Source organism: Seriola lalandi, unplaced genomic scaffold (assembly GCF_002814215.2).
Source record: "Seriola lalandi dorsalis isolate HSWRI2012SDOR001 ecotype SW California unplaced genomic scaffold, Sedor1 jcf7180002054918, whole genome shotgun sequence".
Classification (NCBI taxonomy): domain Eukaryota; kingdom Metazoa; phylum Chordata; class Actinopteri; order Carangiformes; family Carangidae; genus Seriola; species Seriola lalandi.
In genome coordinates, this window is record NW_019525470.1 from 469,171 (window position 1) to 487,160 (window position 17,990).

The 17,990-nt window shown below is 41.3% G+C and overlaps 1 protein-coding gene across 1 annotated transcript in view; it reads right to left on the minus strand.

The window, feature by feature from the left end:
- The window catches only part of LOC111673431 (zinc finger protein GLIS2-like), a 30,917-nt gene that overhangs the window by 8,184 nt on the left and 4,743 nt on the right, over positions 1 to 17,990 (minus strand). Inside the window, exons 2-6 of the mRNA XM_023431191.2 lie at positions 5,247 to 5,435; positions 4,061 to 4,254; positions 2,013 to 2,195; positions 1,347 to 1,480; positions 31 to 149 (exon numbers count right to left, since the gene is read on the minus strand). Coding sequence (XP_023286959.1) covers positions 31 to 149; positions 1,347 to 1,480; positions 2,013 to 2,195; positions 4,061 to 4,254; positions 5,247 to 5,412 — 796 coding nt within the window. The 5' untranslated portion in view covers positions 5,413 to 5,435. The remainder of the gene's footprint in view (positions 1 to 30; positions 150 to 1,346; positions 1,481 to 2,012; positions 2,196 to 4,060; positions 4,255 to 5,246; positions 5,436 to 17,990) is intronic.

Consider the following 17,990-nt stretch of genomic DNA (forward strand, 5'->3'; position numbering starts at 1 on the left):
CCTGCTTGGATCGTTTCACTGTGAACTCACCTGTGTGTGAGCGAGTGTGTATCTTCAGGTTCTCCAGACGAGAGAAGCTCTTGTTACAGGTGGGACAGTGGTGCGGCTTCTCATTGGTGTGTGTGCGGATGTGAATCAGCATTTTATATCTAGAAAAAATAACAAAAACAAAACACACAATGAAGGGAATTTGGTTTACAAAATGCACACACACGCACGCACGCACGCACGCACGCACGCACGCACGCACGCACGCACAACATGTAGAAATGTTTTCTGAGGATGTGGCTGCTGATACCTGAATTACTAGTTACATAATACAAGCTGCCAGAACTGCAACATAATATATCAGCAAACATCATGTCCTCAGTCACCGCTCTGTCTGCAGCAAACATCCTTATGATGCCTTTTTACTTTACCGGAAGGCCACTGTTTGTTCTCTGACACTTGGGTGAGGACACAGGTGTTCATTTGTTTGCAATCTACAGCCTCACTAGATGTCACTAATCCTAACACAGCGGCCCTTTAAATGTCAGTGACGATACCAAAGTTTCCAAAGAAACTAAATATTTCAGGCTACATCTGGGACGAAAGTGTTTAAAATGATATTTATTTCCATTTTTATATAATGAAGCAGTTGTTAAAATATATTTATCTCAATGTAAACATCAGGAAAAAATTAGATATATAATATACAGTATACGACACTGTCAAGACAGCGTGAGATAAGAAATAGGAGCTTAGAGCTACTTAAGCAGAAATATAAGAGGTTAAGGGGTTATGTTTGACTCACCTACAGTGCTGAAATTAGTCGATTAATTCATAAGTTAACTGACAAAACGTAAATGAATGACCATTTTGGAATTCAACAAATTTTGAATCATGTACCACGTAAGAAGAAGCCTGGTTACAGCTTCAGAAATGTGAGGATGTGTCTGCTGTTCTATATTTTATATGAATGTAAATTGAATCAAATGAGTGTTTGTCCGACGCTCGTACTTCATGACCTGGCCCCAGACTGTATCTTTATATTACTGTGGCCCCTCAGATTTACAAAATCAGTATCCTTCAGAAAATGTGATATAATCACTTTTTTTTAATATACATTATTAAATTAAACTATTATTATTACTATTATTATTATTGACCAATTTTCACACAACCCTCTTCTATTGAAATGTTTAATATTTGATTCAAAGGCAGCACAGGACAGCCTGTGTGTTTACAATGTGTGTACACAGGAGGTGAAAGGGCCTCCACGCCCATTCCAAGCAGGATATTTGTTTTACATTAGTTTACCTGCTTTTGTAACATGTGTGACATTTCAGTTATGAGTGACAACACACCTGGCATTGAAGCCCCTTCCGTTTCGAGCACAACCCTCCCAATGGCAGCAATACCCAGAATCCTTTTCAGGTTTGACGTGGAAGTCGTTGATGTGATCCACTAAGTCCTGCAGCGAGTCGAACAGCAGGTGGCACTGCAGGATAGTGAAGGGGGGAGAGATTACCCAACATATACAAAACCATTTGATATCTTACTGAACTGTAAATCCAGACCCTCTTGTTTCCTTATACCATGGTTCTTTTATATTTTTCTTTTTTTATTTAATATTTATTTGGGGGTGTTTGTTTGAGAGAAGTGGAAAATCCTCACACTTCATATGAATGAACATGTGACTGTTTGGCTTTTTGTTGCTTGATAAATGACTAGTATGATTAATATAGTGAAATAATTGTTTTCAAATAATCCTTTCAGCAACCTTTAATATTATAACCTTTGGTCATGTTCATCCTTTACTATCACTGTTGTTTTCTGTCGACCGATCATTACACTGAGTTCAGCCACCACATGGTAGTCAGAGTAGTATTCATTTCTACCACCCTCATGTGGTCAAACACACTGTTCGCACAGTTCACTTTTGTGATGTAATAAATATAATCTTAATACTGATACAAACTCATCACTGTGCATTTATTTATTTTTGTTTTTGTCTTAATAATCACATTTACCTTCATCCAGCGGCAGGCCAGCTGACCGTCCAGCGAGGGCTCTGGTGAAACTTGCTTCTCTCTGTTCTGACCGATGAACATGGAGGGAAAGCTGTAGCCCCTCGGTGGGCTTCCAATCGGCAGGTAAAACGGATAACCGTGCGGTGAAGCTCCGCCCTCCAAACCTGAATGACGAGCTGCTTCCTGAAAGAGAGGAGGAGGAAAAATGTCACACAGCAGCCAAGAAATCACATCACATCATATGATTCAGACTGCACCAGACGCCAAGTGGGGAAACCGTTCATACCGACCCCCGGCTTGTAATGCCAAGTTGAAGATATTTGGGATTTCTGACAACATGGCAACATGGCTGCAAAGCCACCACCCTTAGCATCTACATTAAGTCCAATTTTAACACCAATACAACCAATGCAGCTAATTTAAAAGAAGCTACGTAATTTCCTTGTACCTGATTTTACTTGTAAATTACCTGCTGCAAATATCAACAACAACAACAGGATATTTGGGACAGGATATGCATCACTACAAGGATAATTGTTCGGGTAACATTCTTGGAATAAGGCATGAATAGTAACAAGGGAGTTTTCCCTTTCTTCCCATTCCTCCAGTTTTGCACGAATGTAGCATAAGTACAAACACATGGAAGGAGAGATACATCTGGATTAAGCTGATGAAAATGTGTTGGATTACTGAAATATTTGGGGGACACATTTGCCCGGAGCACCCTACTGCACCTTGAAACACATTTAGTAGCACTGCCGTACTTTGCCCTAGTTTGTTCATAGAAAGACACACGGGCACGATGTGTCGTGGGTTATACCTTTTTAAGCAACTTGCTCGACTTGATTTTTGAGACATACAGTAAAAAAACATCCCAACTTTTAAAGTGACAAGACTTTTTAGTTCATTAGCTCTTAGCAGAAAAATGTCAGGATAACACTGGCGAAGAAGTAAAAATAGACTAACATAAAAGTCAGAGGCTCCACCCTGACCAGGGAGAAAAGAAGTGGCGCTTGTATTGAACCCTGCTGCTGTTAAATCTACTGTCTCTGCTCTTGAAATATTGTTTATCTTGTTTAGTTGGAGGACTATCACTGTTGCTAGAGTTTTAGGATCTGATTAATATTGTTAAAATTGTTTAAATTCTGTACAGCTGGGCTAAATGCTGCTGTTTGTGGTTAAAAAAAAACCCCAAGTTGTTCTGTATTTACTGATAAAGTGATGAAATCAAGGTGTTTTAAAGAAGGGAGGAGGTTCTGTGTTTAAAATTAGAAGGGAAATTCACACTGGTCGGCTAAGTGAGTTATTATGGACAAACAGCTGCTGCTACAGTATCAAAGACATCTTTGAGGAACCCACTGAGTACATCTAAAGGGCGTAATGAATGCTTCTCACAGTCCACCTTTAATGTATAAGACAATTTTAACTCTCCGGGTTAAAAGATGAGTCTGGGCCAAGAGGAAAGATTTTGATGCTCGTGACAAAGAGGCTTGTGTGTTTGATGTTTTAACATTCAATTAAGGCTCAAATTTGATTTAGACAGTTACTGGACTGGCTGTGTGCTGTGTGCAAACGTTGCACCAACAAATTAGATTCACTCCCAGGATCCCAATTCAATTAAATTCAGTGGAAGAAGAGTGGAGCACATTCAGTCACAATCAGTCCCTGGCTGGATTATTCTGAGAGGATCGCGGTCATGCCTGAACACAAGATTAACTGATTACATGAAGATGCACACCTGCACAGAACAGTTTTCCCTCAAGTGTGCTCACATTAGTGTTCTCGTTAGTGGTTTTGTGAAACACGTCACAGGTCTCCTTGTTATCACATCGTCAAGCCAAGAGGTGGTTAGTCTCTGAGCTGAGTGGGAATCAAAATCAAATCTAAAAATCCACTTTAAAACCGGCAAATGACAAACTGTATCGATCACTATCAAACCTGATAGTGACGCACATGAGCAAAATACAAAGTTTGCACAAAATAACTATGATTGGATGATGAATGTCACATTGAAGCAGTCGTGTCATTGCATGAACACTCGGACTCACCCGCGAGAATAGATGTGGCTGAGGGCTGCTGCTGCTGTGAGGGGACTCCAGGGGTGAAGAAGGGGAGGGGGAGGAAGGGGAGGAAGGCGACGGGGAGAGGGACGAGGCGTGGCGGGAGGACGGGGACAGGCTGAGGTCCATAGCCGGAGGAGTGAAGCAGGACCCGGGTCGTTCATGAGGGGAAGACTGGGAATCTGTAGTGGAGGTTAAAACAGAGTTATAATGGGATTTCTTTATGTGTCCCATATTGTATAAAGTGAGATTTCCATGTCTTCTTTGATTATAAAGCAGCTCTAGGTTCAATATTAATACTGTGAAAGTATCAAAGCGCTCAGTCCACAGAGAAATACACACAGCCTGTATTCAGACACTGAGTCTAAAAATGAGCTGTCAGCACTTCTGTATCTTTGTGATGTCACAACAAAGCAGTCACCGCCCTCAGCCATGCCTCAAGCCCCGCCCACCTGACCCCACCATCCAACCTTGTAGGATTTGGTTTCTCTGAGTGTTTGCCTCAGAGAGGAGATGTAAAACTACACTGAGATGGTTTTTGGCTCCACAAGAATACCTGGATCAACATCCTAACCCTAACCCAACACTGTGCAGCTATGCTTTACATTAAAATAACATGGATGGATGATGACAACCCCTTCAAAATTCAACATAGTCAATTGATTGGGTGCTAAAATAAAGAATAGTGATTAATATTGCTTCACGTGCACAGTCTGTTGGGCATGTTGGTGTCCCTGAGCCTCTATTTGGGAACATCAGCAGAGTCACATGTGGGTACACAGAACCAGAGAAAACACATCGACTGCAAAGCCTGCACACTATCAGAAATTTCAAGTATGATGTTAGTTCAACAGAACATTCAGACTGTTACAGAAGCCATGTTGTGGTTTTTCTTTGAGGTCGCTTCATGTCAGTGTCACGCTCCTCTTGTTAAGAGCCACACTCTAAAATCTGGGGACAATGTATGTCTGTTTGAGGAGAGAGATCTACCATTCATTGGATTTACAATATTAAGTTAGTGGGAAAGTGAGAACAGATAATGCAATAGTATAATAAACGGATTATCACAGTGACAGTCTGCACTGCAACATGACGTTAGCAAAGGCATGTGCTTGTAGATCAGAAGGTGGGGAGACGGAGAGTTTGCCAAAAATATGTTCTTGAACAACCTTACCTGGGGAGGAGGGTGGTGAAGGAAAGGTCGTACATAGCAGGCGTGGTCGCGTGGTGCTAAGAGGGGCACAGATAGAGGAAGGACAAGCCCTCTTTCCTAATCTCACTGGACCGTCTGTCCGTCCGGAGGGAAGCTTCAAGTCCAGCGGCTCGTCCAACGACAGCATGGCTGCTGGTTACTGCTGCCCACCTGCGGAGAGACGACCAGGTTCACAAACGAAGTGGCTTTCAGGATCCTTCTCTGACTCCATGTGCCGAGTATCACAAATAACACAGTTCCCAAAATGTTACGAGCTCTTATGTGATCATTGGATCTTTAACTTCTTCTCCTCAAGATATGACAATGTAGCTTTCAGTGTGTTTTTGACTTTTAATTTTTGTTTGTTGTTGGATTGATGCTTAAAACCGGCATTCATTTATCTTTTTGGCCACTTGGCAGCACTGCAACAAGTTATGAACACAGCAGAGATATATCTTCACCTCATAAAGTTTATAGGGGTTGTTAGCAAACACTGCTCATTCACACATCTACCAGACACAGAGAAACATTAATAATTAATTTTATAATCATTATTCACTCTCTTTCACTCTGCCAGTCGTCCAACTAATAAGGTTACGATCCGGCTCATTGGCTGTTAGTCACTAACTTTGCCTCCTTTATCTCAAGATAATAAAGCTCTGCTATCACATCGAGATAATGAAATATAAAAAATATTTGCGAGCATGGCCTTTGCAGGCTTCTGTACTGCTCATAAGATCAACACTTCTGCTTCTGTAAAGCTTCTGCTGGCTGTTTATTACATTTTTCTACAGTGGAATACAATAAAAATTGAAAATATCTTTTTCACTTAGGGGGACAGCTCTCTGTTTGTCAAAAATCTCAAACATTCACAAACAGGATAGTTAATCATTCAGTGACTCAATTCATCTCACTGAACCTTTTCGAAGGGCTCTGACGCAGAGGACTGGAAGCTTTTAGGAATTTGCGAACCCTTTTCTTTTTGCTCTATGCCTCCCATAATCCTCACATGCTCTCTCTCCCTCCCTCTCTCTCTCTCTCCCTGACAGAGATCCACAGGTGTCTTGTGGGTGTTAACCGCTGCAGGAAGTCCTGCACTCACAGTGGACCGAGACAAGTCTGACCCGTTGGATAAGACACACGTCTGCTACCCGGGAACCAAAACAACCGCACGGACTGTCTCTCACAGCGGGACATTGACCAGTCGGGTAAATAAAATGGTTTTGCATCAATCTGCTACTGACATCAGTGAAAAGCAGGGGAATATCTGAGGTGATGGCAAATCAGTGTGACTGTGTAAGAAACACCACATTAAAATGTTCTCCATAAAAATGTCTGCTTTACACTTTAATAGACAGCTCAACTATAATTTCAGTTGTCTGCTTTTCTAAAAATAAGTTTTGAATTATTGTGAAATCGTTCCAGCAACATTAGTCACAGCTACAGTCAGATCTTTTGACACACTACTAAAGCGGTTAAATACTGTACTGTGGCTCCCAGTGAGTGAAGCGTATTAAGGAGGGAAACAGCCAGTGTATTTTTGGCAGTAAACAAAAAATAAATCAATTAGTGTGGAGTGGCTGCTTAACATCAGTTCAAAGTAGACAGACTCTGACTTCCTTGAACCAACACATTTTGATTGATACAGCTCACTAGAGTTTAGATTGAAATATTGTTGTATCCGTATAGATTTTAGTTTTTATAAACCCGATTTCTTAGCACATTCCACTTACTTACTTACACGTACTTGTCACACCTTTAACCCTCACACACACCTGTACCCCCATAAAACAGGAAGGCAGGAACCTAAACCACCCTGAGGCAGGGGCACATAGATAAACCAATGTTACTCACAACCAAAAATACTGATAATGAAAAACTAACTATTGGAGTAATAATAACATTAAAACTTAAGTCAGCAGTTCAACAGTCAAATAAACAAAGAAATTGCACTGCGGTTACTGCACTACTGCTGCTGCGTTATCAATATTTCTCTGATTTTATCTAACTCTGACCACATTAAACTTCACACATTGTCTCTTTACACTGGACATAATATAAAAGTGCTTGGTGTTTATAATTTATACAACAAAACCCTTATACTGTACATACTGTCTATTAGCTCTGTTCATACTGTACATGACAAACACTGACATCATGTGGTCATCACAGACATATACATATATATATATATATATATATATATATATGTCATATCCCAACCAGTTAATTAATTATTCCTATACAGTACTTTATCTTAAACATCTCTATATACACTTTTGCTACTGCAATATCGGATTAGATGCCAAACTGTATTTTGTTTTATCTGATGTAATCTAATACAGTATATATATATATTATTCAATATATCAAACATAAATGAATTATGGTATTGGTGTTTAAGTAACCAAAGTAAACCAAAATATTATATGATACACTTAAATATAAAGAATGTATGTCGCAGTAGGAATCCATGACGGCTGAATTTCTTTTAGTCGCTTCAGTTTCAGGGTCCTGGCACCGTCACGTCTTACTGGGACCTTGAATGCAGCAGAGCGATCCTTAATATTATTAGTAACACATGTGCTTTTCCCTCTATGAAGAGTCAAAATGTCTGCTGTGACAAAGGCCTATCATGATGTATCAAATGATCAGTCAGTAGCTGAGTGAGCTGGGAACGAATAGATGAAAGCGAGAGATATAACCAATGATCTGCTTTGCATGTGACCCATAACGCCAATGAACTCTCCTCGGTCTGTACATTTTACTTTCACAGCTATGCACAAAGTTTTAAGAGTGTGTTTACTTTCTTAAAATATAAAGATTAAAATCTGAGTTTCCTTGTAAAACATTCTGTTGAAAATATAGACCAGGTTTACTCCTTTTAGATTTAGCTGTAGACCAGCGTTAGTCCACGAGGGTCAAATGCTGTGTCGGGAATTTCAGTTGTTGCTGTGTTCGTGAGGGAGAAACCTCTGAGAAGCATTATGATGTGGGTTTGTTATTGTGATCCTCTACATTTCTGTGGTCCGCCTTCACTGACGGGCCGAAGGAGATTTTGCAGTAGTTTTCCACCCATCGCGGTATGATACTCTGGATGAAGCATGAGACAAAAAGCTACTCTGGTCCATGACTCAACTCGTAAGGTCCTGTTAGACCGAATGACTCAAGATCCAGATATCTGCTTCAAAGGAAAAAAAAAAATCTCACAGGAGGAAACCAAAGGCGGAAAACTCTGCAGTAAAATGGACCAAACCTGCAGGGAAATGCTTGACAGCTGCTGGGAAAGTTGACACAGCACACGCACGTGTTTTTCAGTAACACCCTGCGTCTCATTCACACTGTTACAAAATTTTTACACCTGAGAGCTGCCCTGAACTTCCTCAGTCATCTGTTAGTCCAATATCTATCCAGTTTACCATCACTCACTGACTTTTTGTAAATCTAGACTTCTTAAAATTGCAGAACACCACCGCTGAAGACGAGAGCCTCGACTGATACACTGACACAGCTCATATTTTCCACCAATTTGTCCAATCTGCCAACGTTACATCATCATATGACTTCAAAAGAAAGGAAGAAAGGAGGCCAATAAGTAACAAGAAATTATAGAACAGAAATGTCAAATATAATGTCAGGTAATTTTAGAAATGGGGTTGTCATTAAATAGCTTGTCTGCCAGAAAGCATTTTTCAGCTATAAAATGTTTTGATTTGTGGATATCTTGGTCATTATTCTTTAATAACCCAATTAAAAATATCCTTTAGGCCAACCTTGAGAACTTGTTCTAAACCTCATACTGTACTTTACACTTGGATGGAGAAGCTGTAAGGCTAACACAACCTTTAAAGACATGGTTTGACAGTCTGGGAAATGCGCTTAATACCTCTCGTGAAGAGAGTTAAATGAAAAGAGCGATAATGTGAGGTTGCTAGGAAATCACAACTTATCATTTTTACATCTGTTTGTGTACAACATTAAACTAACAAGACACTAATTTGTGAGTTTTCGAGGTGCTAGTAGCTGTAATTTAAAACTTTGGACTAGTTATTTAAGATAATCGTCTCCTGGGTCCAGCTACAAACTAAACCAGCTACTAAACTAAACAGAGTGGCATCGACTTTCTCACCTAAGTCTCAGCAAGAAAGCAAATCAACATATTTTTCAAATTCCCAAAATGTGAAACTATTCAATTAACCTTAGTCTGGAAACAAATCTGTCTGGCGGACTTTTCACTTTCACTTGAAACCTTACACACACACAGCACAGACATGTTTTCAGGTGTCTGTTTTTCTAGACAGTAGTTATACTGTATATTTAGCGTTTGCCTCCAGCGGACCTCCTAAATGGCGCCAGACGTGGGCTGCAAGTAGATTTGTGACAAAACTGCAAAACCTCCATTGGGTGTCTCGCTATATAGCTCTTTAATGATAGCTGGCAGCAAGAGCATTCTTAATTTTATTTTCACTGACTGGATTCAAACCGGCAACTTTCCAGCTACATGTACACCTCTTTAACTTCTAAACTTGCTGTCACCACAAATTCTTCCACAATCACCGACAGGATCCCCCGACATAATATGAGGCAGAGGCTAAACCACAATGAAGTCAGTGTTTAGGTCCTTCTGCCGTCCTGCCAGCTACCTCACCACACTGGTTTCACATTCCACGGCAACCTCGCTGACTTCTCTCACACACACACACACACACACACGCACTCTGCTATTTGGAGGTATTGTGAAGGCACGCACATACAGGACCATATGTATCCAGGCACGCATGCAGGCTGAAATCACACCAGACATGCGCAAGAATCATAACCACACGTGAGCCCCCCCCCTCCACCACCACCACAACCACCACCTCCAGCAGCTCCTCCCCCTCTTTTCCCTCAATGACCTGCGTTTGGGCAGCATGCCCGGACCCTCTTATGGATCCCCTACTGCCTAGCAAAACACATACTCTGACTGTTCACACACTTGCACACAGTCACATATAGTGACACACACACACGTTTGTCCGTCTATACTTGTGAGGACCGTCTGTGAAAAAATGCACTCCTTAGCCCCTAAAATTAATCATCTCAACTACACGCCTAGCCCCTGCCCTTACCCAAAGCCTAACCTTAAAACCAAATCTTAACCGTCAATCTGTTCTTTGAAGTGCTGAAGACCAATCAAAACATCCCTACAATCCAGAACTGTCCTCACAACGCCGCTACACTGAAATGAGTCCTCACCAAGATAGCAATACAAGTCCACACACAAAAACATAAGCAGCACAGAGCATGTGCATGTGCTTATATATACGTTTGGTAACACCCATATTCTGAGGTCTGCAGCTTCTTGGTGCACTTACACAACAGATTACACATGCATACACACTTGTACATGCAAATGAACCTCAATTTACACTTAAAAGCATTTCAACATTTGCAGATAATAACTTACAATGACACACTTGTATGTAAACTGGTTCACACATACTTCGCAAACTGTGTTGGTGATGCCCCCACGCGTCCTTAGCGTGCACAGTTTACACATGCGTATACACATGCAACATGCGAATACACACCAAACCTCACTTAGAAAAATGATAGTTTCTCATAGAAACAAACAAGAAACTAAAATGTCTTTCACACAATTATATGTAAATCAGTGCAGACACATACACAGAGCGACTGTCCCTTGGGTGCACGTACATACACTAATACACACACAGTTTTTCCTCCTCTCACAGGAAACCTTTGCTTCCACAGCGCCCTGGTCTGGCCTCTTCCTCCCTGTTTTTTTTTTTTTTTTTTACTCCTGTCTCTCTTTACTTCCCTCCCTCTCACTCCTTCCTGTGGTTTTCCTCTCCCAGTCCTCCAGCAGAGCATACCTCTCCCGTTCTCCTCCCCTCTCCTCGGCCCTCTGCACCTCCCACTCCTTTTTCTTCTCTCTCATTTTTTATTCTCCAGTGCATTTTTGAACTCCCTTTTCCATTTTTCATGTCCACTTCTTGCCACTCTATCATAGCAGAATTGTTCAAATTTGTGGATCTATGTGTTGTGACACATCACTTTCATTTTCTCCTCATTCTGTTGTTTATCTTCCTCTTCTAAACACATCTGATAAATTAAAGAAAAATCTAAAGTGTAAAATATAAGAGACAGAATCTCAACTTTCTCAAATCTAGAGAAGGATTGGAGAAAGAAAAGTTGGTTTTAAAAGTTTGTATTTCAGGGTATTTCAGGGAAGGGGATTTCAGTGTTTGATGTGTAAGCAGAGAAACTTCTAGAAAAAGGGAGGAGCGCCACAAGACAGTCCATCACTCCAGGAATGATGCCAGTCCTTGTTTTTTTTAGGGGTTACATCCTTTGATCTTTCCATCCTACGTCCTTATAAGGTATTATGCAATGCTGCTGCAACAGCAACGATGGCAGGAGACTTTGTTTTTGTGACTCGGAGGCATACAGACGCAGGAGGAGAGAGGCTGAATGTGAAGGGCTGTGATTGCAGTCATGGGAAATGTCTGCAATTGGCTGAAAGTGGACACCTGCTTCAACAGCAGTGGACAAAAGCAAAGAGTGGTTTGCAATGAGAACAAAAAAGGGGTTCTGAGGACACAGACATGGGATGAGAATAATGGAGAAAACAACAGGGGGTTCCTCTTACCACACAGTCTGTGGTGAAATGGAGACAACAAGAAAAACTTGAAGGCAAGAAGTTATTTTTTTTAAGTGGAAAACAAACAACAGTTCTTCTTTTTCTTATTGACGTCAAAAAGTTTTTTTCAAATGACACAATACTGTATGTTTTTGACTGTTTTCAAGAACCCCAGCCTATGAACATCATCCAGAACACTAATGACCGTATCGCCTTTCAAACTCAAGTCACAAAAACACAACCACTGCCACTGCACTTAGGTGGTTTCTGCCGCCACGGCAGCAAAAAGGAAATTTACTGTCAGTGTTCACAACTTGTGCATGTGTTGAACCACTGCTTTGTGTGATGTCAGCTGTGATTCACAGCACGTTCTTTATGCCAGCATTCAGGAGGGTGAATTTTCCTCAGGACGAGAAAAAACGCAGCATCATATGGGGAGACAGGCGGTGAAAGCGGGCAACAACAGGGAGGGAAGCTGTGGGAGTCAGACGTGGGTTCCACCCTTTCCTCTCCTCACACTTTTCCCATTATTTGCCTCAGTATTATCCTCCCTCTCTCTCTCCCTCTCATTCTCTCTCTCTCTCTCTCTCTTGCGTCTCGGCAGCGCTAAGTGATGCAACTCTGCAGAGCCAGTCTGCAATCGCCACCAGTAGAGCCTGCACTGTCTCTCGCACTGACACTGGCGTCTTCACCACTTAGAAGGGGAGTGGTGGCGGCTGTCGAGGGAGGAGGAACGGAGAGTAATCACTCAAAACAGGGATTATTTAGTTCTTCACTTGAAAAAAAATGCTCTTTCCAGACTCTCTGTACATCGCTAAACTCATTTTAAATCACAGCGAGCATCAGTTTAACAATGTTAGTTGATTTTTTTTTTAAGAGAATAAAGACACAATTGGCTCCTGGGCTCTATCAAAACTGGACTCCTAACGTTTAACACTTGTCACAAGGACTTTTTCCATGCATGACCAATAATTTAACAATGACATTTACTAAAATGAAACTTAAGCAACAGAAATAATGTGGTATGAAATTCAACAACACACATGTGGGGTTGTTTCTGTGGAGGTGTTGAGTTCAAACCCACCTCCTCTCTCAAACCGACGCCTAACGATTTCGCATGTCAACATCCAATTAGCTTGAACTGAAAGAGGCGGGTCAACTTGTGACCTGAAGTGAATGCACCCCCCCCCCTACCTCACAGAAATCAATGGGGAGCAAACTCCAGCGTGAATGCACCTAAAGACTAAGACCCTTCAGCCAGGGCTTAGTACAGCCGCAGTCCCAAAAAGTCTGAACACAGAATTTCTTACTTTCTCACTACCGTTGACAACAACGTCCCTGGAAGTTCATGTCTTTGCAGTGGTACACACCTGACATGAACTGAAAAGGGATGATGTTATAATCAACAGTTAAAAATGTCCTTAAAGCTGCATAAGACTTTATTACAGTGTGTTATAAACTATTTATGAAATGTTTGTCTACTGCTTACAAATGCTAAATAGGTGGACAAGCAGTTATATTTTACTGTTTGACACAGGCTAAAGTAAGTACTACAAATTATATACAGTTATTCGACATTGTCATAACAACATAAGTTTGTATAGAAGAATATTAAATGCTAAAAGCACAGTGAGAGGCGGTGATACATTTATTGAATCCTTTTTTATTTGTTGGAGAATTTTTCTTAATGTCTTAAGTGATCTTTAAAATTAAACTTTTTTTCTGTGGAATATGTTAACACGGTTTAGTTTTGGTATTATTTGTTCCTCTAGTCTAGTTTTCTTTTTTTTTTCCAATAGACCAGAATGCAGTGCAGCCTTGACACATTCTCAGTGAGAGGCAGAGCTCCATTTTTCATGACTGCAAAAACTGTTGTATTTCCTGTCCACAGTTACAGAGTGGAACAAGTTCAGACACAATCTCTGGGTTGTTGAACACCATGTTGGAAAAAGTGGAAACTCTAGCCACAGAGCACGAAGCAGTTCAGCACAAATCGTTGAATTACACTTTTTTCTTTTTTTTTTTTCTGCAAAATACTGTTAACTGAGTGTATGGAGATGAAAAACGACCTTTACAAATGTTGCAAACAGAGAGTAAGGATAATAGAAAGAAGTCAATGGAGTTCATTCTTAGACAAACAGTGGACAGAAAACAAATATCTGGAGAAAGATGGGGGCTGTACGAATGGAAAGGAAATCAGCTGGGGCTGTAATAACGGATAAACCCACCTCATCCCAGTTCATCCCCCTGAAGCTCAAAGATGAACTTAACCATGTATAGTCATAATATACAAACTCCAAGATGATACCAGTTTGGAGCAAGTTTTGTTTGGATCATCTTCCTCCCTGGCTGCTTCCTTCACAGCTGACTATGATGTTTACTAATTTTAATCATGTTCTCATAGAGGGAAGCTATACGGAAAACTTTTTCTTTACAGAATCAGAGCTAATTGTACTTATTTACATATTTTAAAGCTGCGCTAATCAGTATTATTATATTAACAATGGATCAAAAGACTATGTGTAACACGAAAGGTGTCGAAAGAGAGAGAGAGAGAGTCGTCACCTGCTCTGCATTTGCCCTCAGCTCTGTGGAGCATTTTATCATCTTTCAGCTTGTTGTTTTGGTTTTAACTTCACTGCTGTGGTTGTAATAGTGTTGTTTTCAGCCAGAACGCTTTATTAAACCCACTGTAGGCTATATAAGCCCACCACCAAACAGCAGACACATCACGTTAGTGACTAGAGCTGGACAATAGAGCTTCAGCCATCGTTACGTTTACAAGACAAGAGGTTATAATACGCCCTCTGAGCAGCGCTACGACTTCAGGGCAGGTTGGAGGCTACAGTGACAGGCCAGAGCTAACTGGTTAGCATGCTAACTTCAGTAGCAGAAATAGACATGATAGAGACAACAGCTAACATTGCCGTTGCTGGAGACGCTGACTGTGTAGCAAAACTTACAAATAGCTCCTTTAAAGTTTCTCTCCAGTCGGTTCAGCACATGGTTAAGTCTGTTTCATCATTTGGTAACATCAAGCAGAACCACTCTTGTTGGTTGACTGCAGTTTAATATACTCAGTGCATTGATTTAGATCAGTTATTTAACTGTTGACCAAATCTTTTTTCAGTCTCCTTTTAAATGAGTCTAACAGACGTCTGCCAACCAATCAGAAACTTCTATTTTCAGTGGCTTGGAGTGAAAGTCGATGTCATAAAGAAGTTTTACTTCAAAAATCACATAAATCATTACATTTGTGAAAGTATATTTAGAGTTTAATATCACAGCCTCCCTGAGAGGCACAAACTCAAACACTGGTTGTGTATATAGTCAAGGAGAGGAAGATGGCACTGACACTGAGCAGATCGCAGCAATTACACCTCGGGGAGGGGGATGGGGGTGGGGGCGTATGTTTATTTCTGTTGTTGAATCCTTGTTTTTAAGATGTTTTGTTTGAGCTTCTGAATTAAGACGTGTGTGTATCTTACTGTCTCATTTCTCCCACCACAACTTTCTCTCTCCTAATCTTTTTTCTTGCATAATAGTAGATCGCCCACTCTCCGCTTTGTCTCTCTTCATTTATTTCTCTCCCTATACCTTCTCCTCACTCATAACCCCCACCCATAATCCCTTGCACCACCTCCATCCAACCGTTTGGCAGCGGGACAAGGTCAACACAGAAACCTCTTCACTTCTCTTCTCTGCTTTCCCTCCCTGTAATTCCTCACCATCAGCCAGCGGAGCAACAGACCCCCCCCCCCCCCCCCCCCCCCGATCCTTTCATCCACCGACGCCCTCTGAGGACTGAGGGAAAGAGAAAGACTAAAGATGGAGAGGAGGGTGAAGAAGAGGTCCATGGGATGAGTGCAGATATTCTGGGTTGTGTTGAAAGTATGAAGACGGAAAGGAAGAAAGAGGGAAGAAACAATAGGAAATGAAAGACAGAGAAAGGAAGGAGGGGAGTTGGTGAAGAGAGACAGAAAGACTGAGGGAGAAAAGTGTTTTTAACCTTCGATGACAGACGAGGCCAAGATCAGTCTGTATCCCAGAAATCAAACTCTTTTCCTCTCTCTCCCTCTCTCTCTGTCATTTTCCTTCTCTTTCAGTCTGTTCTGTCTTTCTCCTCCTTTATGTCTTTCTTTTTCCTTTCTTTCTCTCTCTACGTCCCTCTTTCATTCCCTCAGCTCTGTCATCCAGACCTAAAACACACAAACACATGCGCCTCACATTCCTACGTGCAGAGCAGATTCACCCAATTTGTTTCCACTGTGTGTGTGTGTATGCATGCATGTGTGTGTGTGTGTGTGTGTGTGTGTGTATGTGTGCGCGTGCCAAGTCAGTAAATAATAACCAATCCCAGCTGTACTGTAGGCCGTTCCTCTCATTCTCAGTGGGGAAACAAAGAGGGAGAGAAAGGGAAAAGGGCTCCATCAAATAACAGAGTAATGAGCTGGAAAAAAGTCAGCGGAGAGTTAAGCAGGAAGAATCAATAACATTTTAATGCTAACAGGCATTATGAGGCCTGTAGAACTGCTATTCAATGGTCTCTGTGTATAGGAGTTACATGCCATTTGAAATAAAAAAAATCCAATTTGTACTCATTTCTACTGCGGTTTCAGGGTCAAACCACCTTAAAGCTTTTCCATCCTGCCAGCAAGCACTTGTGAGGGCGAGGAAAAGCTGCTACACAGGTAAATAAACGCTGCAGTTTCCTTCAAAAGTCTTCAAAACAATGAATCACTGAGTTAAACCTACCCGCCAATTTCACCCTGATTTCTGTGGATTTGCGTCAAGTAGCTCGGCGTATGTGGGTCTGAATCTTAACAAAACAGAGAATGGTCTTTGCACCTTAAGGGTGAGAAAAGAGTTGATGAAAGGAAGGGATTAGGAGAGAACAGACACTGTGAAAAGTGAACAACATAGTTGAAGCAAGAGAGACAGGTGGACAGGAAGGGAATAAGTATCGAAAAAAGTGCATCATTCAATATATTATTCATTATATCTAAATACTGACATCTTACTCCGAGGACCTACAGCAGTTACACCAGTTAGCCTCTAAGATGGATCAAGTGTTTTCAACCAAACCATGTGGCAGATGGTAAACAAAGAAAAAAAAAAAACATAGGCAGTGGACATAAAAAACAAAAAAAAAAACCTCAAATGTGGTCATCGAATGTAATTCAGGGTTTTCCAGAATTGCCTAATATTGACTTCTTCGTCTGGAAATGATGTTGCAACTAACTCAACGAGCTGTTGCGCCACCAATCTTCCAGCACCACCTACAGTATTTTGCGAGGATGTTTTTAATATCACTATTTCACTTGCACGGTATTCCGTTATTTAAATCGAAAGTTGTCATTTCTGTCCGTTATATATCACCAAGTGGAGAATAGTGCTGAAAAAATTCAACAGAAAATGAACCCAATACAATACAATGATTCCAGTGTCCCGAGGATCCTTGCTTCTCTGGGAAACTGAGGGGCAGGTTTCTATTGACTAGATGATCAATTGATTATTTGAAGAAACAACCATCTGATTACATGTGATCCGTTAGCTGCAGCTAAAAACTATAGAGGCGGGCGGCAAAGCAATGGTTCAGCATCATCAAAGCAGCCAGGAAATAAGCCAACACTCGGCCCATTGTAGTCCACATCTATGGACCATTTCTGCCCGTTTCTGATCCTACGCCCATCTGCCATGCCACTTGATCCCTCTTTACAATCATTATTCCCAACTTTGCCAAGACATACTTTTTTCTTTGCTCCTGATTCACTCCCTCTCTGTGTCAGGCCTTTTTCATTTGCCTCCTTCCTCAAATACAGGCCGAAAAGAAAGAGAAGAAAGAGAGAGAGAGAGAGAGAGAGAGGCAGCGAGTGGAAGGGAGGGGAGAGGAGAATAAGAAGGGGGGAGAGAGAGGGGTGAAGGGGGAGTGATGGAGGGGGGTGCTGGGGTGGGGTTTGCGGAATTTGGTCTATGTTTGGTTTGGAAGGGAAGGCCCCGGCGCTGGGCTCTCAGGAGGATAACGGAAAAGAGAGGGAGAAGAAAGGGAGGTTTATGGATGTGTGTGTACCCTCACAGGT